General features: G+C 40.1%; 1 protein-coding gene across 1 annotated transcript in view; it reads right to left on the bottom strand.

The window, feature by feature from the left end:
- The window catches only part of DDX18 (DEAD-box helicase 18), a 17222-nt gene extending 8636 nt beyond the window's left edge, over nt 1-8586 (bottom strand). Inside the window, exons 1-7 of the mRNA XM_006169543.3 lie at nt 8416-8586; nt 6517-6804; nt 4663-4800; nt 2653-2788; nt 2179-2279; nt 1875-2074; nt 1669-1783 (exon numbers count right to left, since the gene is read on the bottom strand). Coding sequence (XP_006169605.1) covers nt 1669-1783; nt 1875-2074; nt 2179-2279; nt 2653-2788; nt 4663-4800; nt 6517-6804; nt 8416-8500 — 1063 coding nt within the window. The 5' untranslated portion in view covers nt 8501-8586. The remainder of the gene's footprint in view (nt 1-1668; nt 1784-1874; nt 2075-2178; nt 2280-2652; nt 2789-4662; nt 4801-6516; nt 6805-8415) is intronic.
- Nucleotides 8587-14037: the final 5451 nt, after the last annotated feature.

Genomic DNA, 14037 nt, shown 5'->3' with positions numbered 1-14037 from the left:
CTAAAACCACAAAAAACCAAAAGGTGCAAATAAACACAAAAAAAAAAAAAAAAAAAAAAAGTATGGGCCAATACAATTCATAAGCAGATGCACAGTTGCTAAGCAGAATATTAGCTAAACGAATTGAGCAATATATAAAATGCTTAATGCATCATGACTAGGTAAGGTTTATTCTATGAATCCGAAGGTGGTTTAACATTTGAAAAATCTACCAATATGATGTACTATATTAAAAAACCAAAGAACAAAAAACACTCCATTTCAATATGCAGTAAAAGCATTTGACAAAATTTAACACCTACTTCTAAAAACCCTTGGCAAACTAGGAACAGAAGGGATCTACCTCAACATAATTACAGGAATCTTCATAAAACCTGTAGCTAGCATCATTTACCTCATGATGAAAGATGAACGCTTTTTACCTCTAAGGTATAAAATTAGTAAGGGTCAGCTCATGGCCTGATGATATAAGCGGCTGGACACCAAGAGGCTCAAGGAGAGGTTAATGAATATATTCATTACCTTGACTGCAGTGATGGCTTCACAGGGGTAAATGTGTCAGAGTATCAAACTGCACATTTTAAATGTGTACAACTTATGTCAATTATGCCTCAGGAAAGCATTAAAAAAATACATCATATGATGAATGGAGTCATGGCCTCATCAGATAAAAGGACTTTATAACGCTGCAAATACTATAACTAAGGTATTTAGAAGTCAAATATGACATATAAAGCAACAAGACTATGGCTACCTGGGACATCAGTGGATGAGACCCAAACAGGTAGGATTATGAGGGAGGGAATGAAACATACAGAAGTCCTTCAATATCCCTGGAGAATTGGTTCTAGGACCCCTTCTCCCCCAGTTACTAAAATCCAGGGATCCTCAAGCCCCTTATCTAAAATGGAGTATTTGCATATAACATACATATAATATATGTACATACACACACACACACACACACACACACACACACACACACACATATATATCCTCCTATATACTTAAGTCATCTCCAGATTACTTTTTTAAAAAGGTTTATTTTTTTTCAGAGAGAGCAGGGGAAGAAGGGATAAATGAATGGATGAACAAAGGCATCCCTGATGGGGTCTTCATGCCTCAGTCCACCCCCAGCCTCAGTCAGCTCAAGATTGTGGGCATAAGCACTCCTGGTGTGTTCAGGGAAACCTCCCGGTAAGAACCCAGGATCTTTCCGTGTGTGCTTAGCATGTGGAGTGCTGTGTTAGCACTGCCCACAAGTGGCCCTTCTCTAGACAATACTTAATGCAACGTAAATATTAGGTAAAAAGTTATTTTAACTACATAATTTAGGGAATAACAAGAAGAAAAGTCTGTGTATGCGTGATATAGAAGTTATTAACTTACTTTCTCAAATATTTGTGATTGAATCCATGCACACGGAACCCAGAGATATAGAGGGATGATTGTAAAGACTCATTAACTTGTACTATCACCTCTAAAATGACAAAACTACTGTGTAAAGTTCCTAATAAGTTTGATACCTAAATTATCTAAAGTAGATTGGCAAAACTATTGCACTTGGCTACAGTTAAATTCTGATAGTAATACAAAAGTCTGTTTGCAGGAATAATTCTTATCTACCTCCATCACGTACTTTGCAAACCACACGCAGATGCTACGTACTTGGCAGAAGTTTAATAATTTGCTTTAATTCCTCTTCAAAGCCAACATCCAGGATCCGATCAGCCTCATCAATAACCAGACACTGAAGGTTTTTATACATAAACCCTGGGGTATTCTAGCAAAACAAAGAATAAGGAATAACTGTTAGTTGTCAATTAGATGTTTCATATAACACAAGACAAGCAATATATGACACTGTATCTTACCTGCATATGGTCCAGGAGACGGCCTGGTGTGGCCACAATGATGTTGATTCCATTAGCAAGTTTCTGTGCCTCAGCAGATCTGTTACTGCCACCCATTATCAACCCGTATGTGTGAACATGGTGAGTCATTAGCTCCTTAAGAACACCAAAAGTCTGCATGGCCAGCTCTCTAGTAGGTGAGAGAATAAGGACTCCTGTTCCTATAAAGCAAAAACTGATGTATGTTAAAAGTCAAGCCACGGTGTCACGATGAGTCCACAACAGCTACCACAAGATGGCAGAAACAAACAGACCTAAAGCTTACCGTTCCTGGGCATGAACTTTAACTTAACAATGAGTTCAACTGCAGGGATGAGAAATGCCAAGGTTTTGCCACTGCCTGTTTTTGCAGCTGCAAGAAGATCCCTAAATATTAAAAAGGGAAAAAAGGAGAACAATATTTAGTCTATTCATCCAAGAATTCCCTGTGTACCTCACCATGTATTGCATACGAGCTTTAATGCACTAAAGCTAGAACACGAACAGGACAGACAGATTCCCTACCTTCTCCATCACTAAAATCAGTCACTTGGGTTATCTATCCAATTCAGAAATAAGACTGTGCTATAGAACAGAAGTGAACCCTTTTCTTTAAACAAGTAAATAAATGAACACCTTTAATACAGGTTAGATTTATGATCCAGCACAGTACAAAAATTCAACAGAACATACTGGTATCTTTTTTAGTCTACGAGTCCTAAAAACAGGTCCCAACATCCAAACGTCAAAGTCACCATACCTGCCTTCCAGAAGTGGTCTGATACTTTTATGTTGAATTTCAGTCATGTTTGTAAAGCCCATTTCCTTAATTGCCTTCAGAGTGTTTTCATTGACAAGATTAGAGAGAGAAGCAAATGAAGTATCCTCAAAAGCTCCTAAATGGAAGATAGTTTATCACTAGAAAATTTATCTTTTAAACAAAGTTAACATTATGGGCCAGTGGGTGGTCTAGTGGTTAAGGCACTGATTCCCACATGGCTGGCTGCATGGTTTGAGTTCCAGATCTGGTGGCTTGAAAATCATGCAGGGTGCATGTGTGTGTCCAAAATCCTGAGAGAAGATTGAAGAAAGGATTGCTGCATAGCCATCCCCATGAGGGGGGTGTTTCTCACTTTCCTTCTGTGTCGGTCTCTGGTGAGCACATGTGCATCAAATTGCCAAAATTGGTTTTGCTCGCTGAAACATCAGTGAGTAGTCATACTTAGAAGGGCTCCCTACAGTAAGGAAAGACTAAACCTTAACCATTCCCATGCGATAATACTAAGACAAAGACCCCAAGGCTTTTAAAGTTTCTACTGCTGATGACTGTGTAATTTACAGTTCAGAAATGGTACCATAATACAATAACAAGTGGTGGAAAGGAGGTATGGTAGAGAGACTAAAATAAAAATATGCCAAGATGGGGAGAGAGGAAAGGAGTCCACAGGAAGATGAAATGTTTAAGAAATCTGATATAAACACAAAAAGTTAGACCAAACCTACATATCAAGTGGTTCAGTGGTTCTTCTCCAGTGCATGGCATCAAAAATCATTTGGGGAGCTTGCCATCACCTGTATTTTCAAGCTGGAAACCAGCTCGAAAACTTTGGCACTACTAACATTTGGGGCTAGATAACTCTTTTGTTTAGGAGCTATTTTATGCATACTAACATGCTAGGCAGTCTCTCTTACTCCTACCTCTTAGATGTCAGTACACTGGCCCAGTACTTACAGAAAAAAAATTATATAATAAATATATACACACACGCACACACAAAATCATTAGAGGGTGTGTGCTTTCCAGACAGAGAGGTAGAAAGCAATCCTCAATGGGGCATGACCATGCCACAATCTTTTTCCCTCTATATCTCCTTCCTGTCCGGATTTTGTGTGTACACACACATATGCCTGGTATGTTTTCAAGCCACTGCTGCTGGATTCTAACCGTAGTCAGCCATGTGTAATCTGGTTCCCAACACACAGCATTTAATCACTGCACTATGGGGCCAGCATTGCCGCTAGTTCTGATAACCAAAAATGTCGCCTAAGGGTAAGGTGGACCAACCCAACCCTGCCTGGGACAGAGGGGGTTCCTGGGATGCATGACTTTCAGTGCTAACACTGAGAAAGTTCTGACCAAACTGGGATGAGTCAGTCACCCTGAGAGGTCAAATTGCCCTGGTTGACTACCACTACCATAGCCTTCGCAACTTTGATTAAGTCTAGAGCTGGGCCTCACTCATATTTTTAACAACAGACCCAAACCAAACAAAAACTCAATATCTTCTAGACATTTCTTATGTAAACTATGACTTTATAAAAAAGAATAAAGGTCAATGAAGTTTAATCTAACAGAAGTGCCTCAATAATATTAATTTCACCCTTTTTTCCTTATCAATAATGAAGATTGTATTCATACTCTGGTCTCCAAACTTCCAGGCCAATGAATCCCCTATTACAACACAGAATGAGCCTTAGTAAAAGACACATCAAAGAAATGCAGAATCCCTGGAGCTGTCTGTGTGCATGTAAAAATATTTATAGTGTCAGAAATAAAGGGGGAAAAAAAAAAAAACAAACAAAATAGCAACAACAGACACAAAAAATGAAAGCACCACAAAGTAGAATATAAAAAGTGTGGGGGGGGGAGGGTGCTGATTTTTACTTTTCCCAGGTAAACTAAAAGTAAAGTCACAACTGAGCCTTCAATACTGTGATCCAGAAAGGCACAACATCATTTAGAAGATCTGAAAAACTTCCTGGCAATTACCTGTTAGCCCCAGCGGCAGGCTGGGCACTTCATTCTCATCTTTCTCATCTGGCTTCTCCACACTGTTTTCTGTTTCTTCAGGAGACTTATTCTCTTCTTCAAATTCTTCTTTGTTTTCAGTTTTGGCTTTTTTGGTATCTTTTGTTTTAAGGACAAAACCCAAATAAATTCTCTTAACAGTTAAGTAAACCAAGTGGATCAACCAAAAATTTGTGATGTAAAAAAGGCATTATTTCAAAAGCTTAACATATTCGGTATCATTACGTTAAAGAATCTCCTTTTCACCAAAAAAAAAAAAAAAAAAAAAAAAAAAAAGGGTTGTATCTAAAAATCCAGAGTATATACAGATGGGTCAACAAAACTATTTTTTTCAGTTTAATATATCACCTCATTTAAAATTTTTTTAAAAAATTCAACTAAACAATATAAAGGTAAGGAGGACTTCCTAGCTTCTCACCTTCACAACTGTAACTTTGATAACATGATCCTAAACTACTTTTCAAGTCCTACCACCCATTACTCTTAAAAAAAAAATCCAGAATCTGTAGTATAGGACTGGGAAGCTAGTACTCTCCTGCCACTGTTCTGGGGAATGGTCAGCTCTAGGACCCAAGGGTTCTAAAGCCATGGACATCAGCTGGTCTCCATGGCTTATCACTTTTGTTTTCCTTAGAACAGTTTTTAAGAGTTTACCTATAATGCAAAAACTGTCACCACTGTGATTCGATAATTAAAAGTAGAATTACTGCCACCTGTTTGGGAATATGCAAAACAATCTTAAAAGGATTAGTAATGTTAGAATAAAACTCCAATCACTTTTAACTCAAAACAACTCATTTATTCTTTCTCATCCTCTCTTGTTGAACTCTCCTTTCTATTGGTTAATTTCCTTACGTTCATCTTTTCTACTCATAGAAGTATTAGTTTACTCATGATTTTGTCTTTCATATTTCTAGATGTCTTTTCATCTTCATCCCCTATGCTGTCTCATGTTCCCAGGTTTATAATTTTAAACATCTCAGAGGAATCCAATTAGTCAAATATATCTTTTCATCCCAGATCACAGGTCATAAGTAACTGGTCACAGATCCTAAGTAACTTGCTTTACTTTTGTTAAAGTGATTTCTTATAACGTACAAATTCATTAATTTATAGGCAGTGTGAAGAGCACCATGCATATTAGGAAGAGCTCAAAGCTCCGTCCTAAATGAAATCTTTATTTCAGATATAAACATGAATAGAATGTTCTAACTCAGAGGTTGGCAAATTTTATATAAAGGGCCAGGCAGTAAACTTACTTTAGTAGGGAAAAAATATAGGATGGGCCAACAGAGTTAAGTAAAAAGAATCACAAATGCGAAGTGCCTCTATACACAAAAGCCTAGAGACAGATCCTGTTACTAGCCTGGATTCAGTGTTCATAATTCTGCAATTCTGTTTGCAAATAAGTAAACCTACAAAACTCTGCCATACTGTGTTCAGTTTATTATAAAAACCTCAGCTAGTGCCCAAGGAACAAATTTCTAGAATTCTAAGATTTTTTTGTCTAAGTTTGAGGTTTTCATCAAGGCTAGGAAATATAAAAGCATTTAATATTGCTTAATATTTTGAGAAAAATTAAAATGCATTCCTTTCCACCAATAAACTATTGGGTTGTCGGAAAACTAAGGATAAATTATGTCATGACTTTTCCGACAACCCAGTATTTCCCTTGCTTGCCAGGCTACTCTCTGGTACAGTGGTGAGTATGGGGGACACTTATTTTCATGTACACAGAACAATCACAACACAGAAAAAGGTGCAATAACTTTGAAAAATTAAATGGCTGAACTTTACATAAAATGACATACTTACCAGGCCCAGCATCATTCACCATTTTTCTCTTTTTCTTCTTCTTTTTCTTTTTTGATTCTGAGTTAGGAGATTGCATTGCTGCTTCCCCATTGACTAAAATGGTGGATTTCTGGGGAACAGTTTTAACTTTTACATTTTCCACCTCTTCTTTAGGTATGTCTCCATTCTGGGATTCTGACAAGGCCACTTTCACAGGCCGTTTCAGGGATTTCTTAACTTTTCCACCTTCCACTGTCCCTTCAGCAACAGCTCCATTCTGAGTTTCTGACAGGCTCACATCCAAGGCACCTGGTTAAAAACCGAACATATTCGGTGACAAAGGACTCACTATACTGATTTCTTTACGTCAAAAGACCATATTTCTCTCTGAGGACTCTGGGACAGGAAACTTTAGTAAGGTCAATTATTTAAACAGATGGGGTCAGACAATAGCAGTTATGAAATAAACATTTTTGTGTTAACTATTTGATAAACACATGACAAATTGATATACTAAGACTACATTTATATCTTATTCACACAACTACATCTCACATAACTCCCAAACATTCAACCTGTTTTCTTATGCTGCAGTGAATTAAAAATCCAGCTAATAAAACCACTTATTTGTCCAAATATTTATCATATACAGTGTATAAACACCTGAGAGTTTATAAAAACACCTTTTGTTTTACCCAAGTTTCCTTATTCATATACAGAGAAAAAAGCCATGTAAATAATACCATCTTTTGTTCAAATTGCTTCCTATACCCGCACCAAGAAATAGAAACCGATGTATTATTCTAGAGGAATTGGAAAGATGAGGGAATTTCAAAACACATTTCTAAAACTACAAGCCTGGGGGCCAGCAGGTGGCATGGTAGTTTAGGCGCTCGACTCTCAAATAGCCACTTGTTCCTTGGAGTCCTGGGCTTGCTCACTGCCTGTCTGTCTGGTGGGTGTACATGCTCTATAGCAAATTAAAAATAATAAATAAAAACAAAATTTTTAAAAAGGTCTTAAAAAAAAAAAAAAACAAGACACACAGAAGCCTGCTGCCTGCTTCAGGATTTCTTTCCATCAATTAAATTTCTGCTGAAAACAAACTGGAGTGAAGCAAAAGGTCTCACTCCCCTTGGAAACATATCTTAACAGACTCTACAGGTTAACATATTACTTCAAGATCTTTGGCCCATATGATGAAATTAGGACTGCTAGTAAGGCAGGTAAGGTGGCATCCATGCAAAATTCTCTTCTTTTAAGTCACCATGCAGGACACAAACATGTAGATGCTTTTAAGGAATTTGTAACCAAAAGGTGGGAGTGACAGAAAGAAGAGGGCACGGGAGGCTTTGCGTTCAACGCGTGCAAAGACACTTTTCCAGCTGAAAGTGAGTAAGTGCTACAGAATGCAGTGTGGACAGGAGAGGCAGGCAACGGAATCGGGAAAGCTCTGCGGAAAGATTGACATGAGTTCTGGGGAAAAATACAGCAATGAAATAGATGATGTAAAAGGAACGTGCGTGGAGATAAAATGCCCAGCTGTCTGACTGTAAGGGGGAGGAGTGCAGGCGAGGGGGATCTGCAAGTAGTGAGGGAGTCAAAATCCGTAAGGTGGCAGGGCGAAAGGCAGGTTCATATGGAAGCCCTGCGGCAGGCCAGGCTGGGAACCCAGGGGCCTCCAGCTTTAATCCCAGGGAGACACTGACGCTCAGGAACGTCCGGGGTAGTTTAGAGACCACGCGGAGAGCAGGCAGCAGCGCAGACCCGACCAGAGGCTGCTTCCGCCGGCCTCCTTCCCCGCCACCATCCCACGTGCTCCAGAGCGGGGCCGCAAGGGCTCTGTAAGAGCGGCCGCGACCCGCCCCACCGCCGCCCCAGCGCCCCACGGCCCGCGCGTGACCTCCCCAGGCATCTCACCCCGTAGCTTTAAGTTTCGCTGCCGCAGTTTGAGGTTCCGCTTCTCGATCTTCTTGCGCAGGAGTTTCATCGGCAGGTGAGACATGTCGGAACAACGCCGGGACAGCTGTCCCACAGACAGGCTCCTATGCGCTAGGGGTTGACGTTATTTCCTTGCGACGCGCACAAGGCCCGTCAACTAACCGGAATTAGGTCACGGGAAGCTCGTCTGTTGGAGAGCGGAAATGCTTCCGGGCGGAAATAATTCCGGGCGCATTTGCCGTGGTACCCTGAGGGACCAGCTTCTGCGCAGCGCCCCCTGGGAAAGGGAGGCCGCGCGCCGCACCGCGTTCAGGTTGTGCCAGAGCTGAGGGCGCGTTAGGACGACCGGAAGCCATGTAGTGTGAGCGTCCCCTAGAGGGAGACTGAAGAAACAAGGCTGATCGCAGGTCCGTAGGGAGTCTGTTTTAATGCTCTCACCGTCTTTGCCTCCTGGACTATTGGGGACATCAAATGAAAGTTGTTTAATATATATGAGACAGGGGATTAGAGAGAGGAATGGAATTCAGGCAACCCCGAGAACAATGCTGGCCAGAAAGAGATTGAGAAAGGAAATAGGGACACGGGAGACGGGATCCAGGCCAACTCTAATGACACAATTTGAGAGGAAAAAGGGACCATAAAGGTCTTGCCCATCACGACTTATGGCAGCTATAGGGTAACGCATGCGATCTGAGACAGGCGAACTAGGATTGAACTTTGCTTCATTAGCATGCTAAGAAACATACTTTTGGGAGGAGATCTTGGATGCTAATGATACATCATAGTATGTTCTAGCATGTTCAGCTAGAGAGCATGCAGGCAAATAAGCACCCTTGGACTTAGGTTAAGACCATCTCTTAACCCTAAAAATACAACCCTCTTTATGAATATGAATGTAGATCTCTTATAAAGGGAGATTCCCAAAGGCACTCAATACTGTATCCTCTGGATATATTGATCCTTTGGCAATAATAAATTTGAACTGAACAACAACTGAATTAGTAAATGTAATCCAGATTAATTTGTTTACTTGAAGTATCAGATCATGAGACCCTAGGATTTAAATATGATCTTAGGGAGAAATGGAGAGGGTGAAAAGTTGGAAGGGAGCTTAAACAGAATAGGAATGAACTGACTGGAAAATCACATTGAATTGGACTGGAAAACGATAGAAAAACAAATCTTGATGTGCTTAGATTAAATTGTTAATGATGAGGTGGTGAGAGATGAGTCAGAAATTTAAATTGGCATACACATATACTGTACACATACAAACACACACACACAAACAACTATTTCTATCTCTACCTCTGTATAGTCTAATGGTTACTTGCCAGATTATTGGGTCTTTGGAATTAAAATTTATAATCATTTTTAGTGTAACGATGAAAATGTCTTCCTTACAAATATGCTAAAAAATGATCTTTCTGTTCTGTTGTGACTTGAATTCGTGTTTGATGACACTTTGGTAGTGGTAATGGAAAGAGGGTTTTCTTTTCTCTAAAGTGTGACCTTTTTCCAGCTAATAATGAGGACTGGCAGAATTATTTCCCTGAGACCATAAAACCCACGTTTGCTACATATTCAAGACATTTACATCAAGGATGCTGTTTTCTTTCTCTCTTTCATTTTAGGTTTTTGCCATAGGGCCTGTGTACTCTCCAGAGGGAGAGAGAGGGAAAGTGAAAAATCCCCCCCCCTCCCCCCCCACACACACACCGGGGGGATAGCCATACTGCAACTCCTTCTCCTCCATTCTCCTCTCTGGATTTTGGGCACACAGGCACATGCACCTAGTATGAGTTAAGCTGCCAGGTCTGGGACTTGAACTGCAGTTGACTACGTGGGAGACCAATGATGTAACCATTGTGCCATATGCCGGTCCCACTTGGTGTGATTTTCAAGCCTCCAAGTCCCAGACTCAAACCATGGTTAGTCTTATGGGAATCCAGCACCTTACTAACATGCCACCTGTTGGACCAGGAAACTGTTTTCTTAAGGTGCATGGAGAGTGTTTTCTTTTCTCTAAAGTGTGACCTTTTTCCAGCTAATAATGAGGACTGGCAGAATTATTTCCCTGAGACCATAAAACCCACGTTTGCTACATATTCAAGACATTTACATCAAGGATGCTGTTTTCTTTCTCTCTTTCATTTTAGGTTTTTGCCATAGGGCCTGTGTACTCTCCAGAGGGAGAGAGAGGGAAAGTGAGAAATCACCCCCCTAGGGGGATGGTCACACCACAATCCCTTCTCCTCCATTCTCCTCTCTGGATTTTGGGCACACAGGCACATGCACCTAGTATGAGTTAAGCTGCCAGGTCTGGGACTTGAACTGCAGTTGACTACGTGGGAGACCAATGATGTAACCATTGTGCCATATGCCGGTCCCACTTGGTGTGATTTTCAAGCCTCCAAGTCCCAGACTCAAACCATGGTTAGTCTTATGGGAATCCAGCACCTTACTAACATGCCACCTGTTGGACCAGGAAACTGTTTTCTTAAGGTGCATGGAAATACTAATTTTAGTAATTAATAATGTTTTAAGAATCATATATAAGGCTACTAATGCCAGTTTCTCTGGATTTTTTTTTGGAGAAGAACGATCAATTATAACTTTGTATCAACTCTCAAAGTCAAACTCAGAGTTATTTTAACAGTAAATTTTCAATACCACATCATTAGTTACTCTAGCAAACAAGCAAGGGTCATTGGGTTGGATACTTAGAATTATCTGTCGAAATCCTGTGCCTCTAAACTCCATTCTCCCTTGCTGTTAGAGCCTATCCCAGTGTCTATTCAGTAAATATCTAATTCTTTAAAAGTTTTTGCTTGGGTTCCCCATTACAGAGGTCTCTTTCCTTAGAATTCACCAATTATTTACTCACTTAGCAATTATTTTTGAGCACACGTGTGCTAAGAACTTATGGTAGATAGGCATTTTGGTCTGTTTTTTTGTTTGTTTGTTGTTGTTGTTGTTGCTGTAAGTGAACACCACAGACTGGTATTTATAATTTATAAGGAATATGGTTTTAAAGTTTCAAGGTCAAGGGACCACATCTGGTGGGGATCTTCTTGTTGGTGGTAACTCCCTGCAGAGTCTTGAGGTGGCTCAGAGTATCACATGGTGAGAGAATAAGAATGTGTGTCTGTGTCTCTGGTTTCTCTCCCTTTTCTTATAAAGCCACCAGTACTCAATCATGGGGGCCTCACCCTGATTAACCTTGTCTAATCCTAATCACCTTCATAAGGCCCCTCCTCTTTTTTCTTTATAGAAGATATGTGTGCTTGCCAGATGAAATTTAGAGGGGGAGATGAGAAAGCACCCCTCATGGGGAATGGTCATAACACAATCCCTTCTCCTCCATCTCTCCTTCCTTTTGAGATTTTGGGTACACACACACACACACACACACACACACACACACACACCCCTGACATGTTTCTCAAGCTGCTGGGTCTGGAACTTGAATTATATGGTTGGTCATGTGGGATCTGGTTGCCTTAGCCATCAGGCCTTGGAGTCAGCCCAAGGATCTACTTTTTAGTACCATAGTCAACCTCTTAATACTGTCATGATAGTGACCAAGTTTTAGCACATGAACTTTTGGGGGATATAGTTAAACCATACCAGTGTATGATAATGCTGGAGTAAAATAATAGACAAGAGAGACATAGCTCACCATGGAGCTTACAGTATTTACAAAGAGAAGACAGAAAATTTAAAAATCATGGGAAACTATAATGGATGTAATAATAAGGCAAATACACAAGAGAAGCAGTATCCTCCTCTGGGGATGGGGTTGGAAATGGAATTATTCATTCACAACCCACTGTGCATAGGCAGAGAGTTAGCAACAGTTAGAAGGGAGGCAGATGTTGCCTTTAACCTTCCTATTACAAATATTTAATTTAGGGTAGGTGTTATCTAATCCATGCTGTTTCTCTATTTTCACTTGAGATCTCTAAACCTTAAACAAGTGTTTGTAAAATAAAAAGCAGACATGTAGTTTCTTTTCATTCATATAAAACATGTTCCACTTCACTAGGAAAAAGGTAAATCTTTTTCACCAGCACCTTAGAATTGAGAGTCAAAATAATTGACACACCCTCTCTAATTACTGTATTAGGACTCTTGAAGTGTTTTTCTAGGATTTTTTTTTTAATGGAGAGGTTTTTGCTATAGGGCATGTGCGCTCACCAGAAATTCAGAGAGAGACAGACAGAAAGCAAGAAGTCACACCCCCCCCCCAAGGGTGATGGCCACACTGCCCCTTTTCCTCCATTCTCCACTCGAGACCTTGGGCATGCATGCACACGTGCCTGGCATGAGTGCAAGCCACTGGGTCTGGGACTCGAACCTCGATTGACTACATGGGAGTCCAGGGACATAGTCATTATGCCAACTGCTGGTCCCGATTTTCTAGGAATTTTAAAATGCTCTTTTCTGTAAGATTAACCACTCAACAGTGTATAGGGACTTAAAAATACTACATCACTATAAACAAGCAGGATGTTGCTTCTTTCATGTGGCTTTACTTTCCTGGAACAGACAGACTCTGGTTCTGTGTATTTCTACATTGTACTGAACAGATAGCAGTTACTTAGAAATGTCTTCTTCAATTAGCTGATGAATACCAGAATGAGAGATTATTTTAAGGAGCTTCACCACAACTGACTGCAAGTCACTATTACTGTAGTGGTCCTAGATGCCGGAGAGGGTGTAGAAATATATGAGAAGACTTCAAAAGCTTATGGAGGTCAGTGCAAGACATGCTGGTTAAGGCAGTTGGATCTCACATTGCTGGCTGCACAGTTTGAGTCCTAGACCCAGTGGCTTGAAAATATGCTGGGTCTATGTGCATGTGTACCTAAAATCCTGAAAGGAGGAAGAAATGAAGGAAAAGGGAATGAAGTGCCACCATCCTCCATGGTGGAGGAGGTGGGGATTTCCACACTTTCCTTCTTTCTCTCTTTGTCTCTCTCTCTGGGAAGTGCACATACCCTCTGATAAGTTTTGTTTGTTTGTTTGTTTTCATTTTTTTAAGCTCATAGAAAATGAAATTAAAATTAAAACTAAAAAAAAAAACAACTTTGTTTTTCAACATAAGCCCCATTAAGTTTAAAATACTTTTTATTTTAAAGCAATGATACCAACTGTTCAGTTCACCCCCAAAGAAGTGAAGATCTTGGGAATTTAACCAAGTAGAAAAAGTCTTTTTTACATTATTAACTAAGGAAAAATGGATGCCCTTTAAGGATCTTTTAAGATTAGGAAACAAAAAGAAGTCAGAAGGAGCCAGATCAAACTGTAAGGTGGATGCCTAATGATTTCCCATTGAAACTCTCATAAAATCACCCTTATTTTGAGATAAATGAGAAGGAGCACTGTGATGATGGAGATGGACTGTCTGATAAAAATTTTTCTGGCATTTTAAAAAAATATTTTTACCACAGGGCATGTGCACTTGCCAGAAAAACAGTGAAAAATTGCCCCCCCCCCAAAAAAAAAATAAAGAGGACTGGCCATGCCACAATCCCTTCTCCTCCATTCTCCCCCTGGGATTTTATGCATACTCACATATGTGCCCACTGTAATTTT

This window comes from Tupaia chinensis, unplaced genomic scaffold (genome assembly GCF_000334495.1).
Source record: "Tupaia chinensis unplaced genomic scaffold, TupChi_1.0 Scaffold147282_1, whole genome shotgun sequence".
In the NCBI taxonomy this organism is placed as follows: Eukaryota; Metazoa; Chordata; class Mammalia; order Scandentia; family Tupaiidae; genus Tupaia; species Tupaia belangeri.
This window is presented reverse-complemented; position numbering and strand designations above follow the sequence as displayed.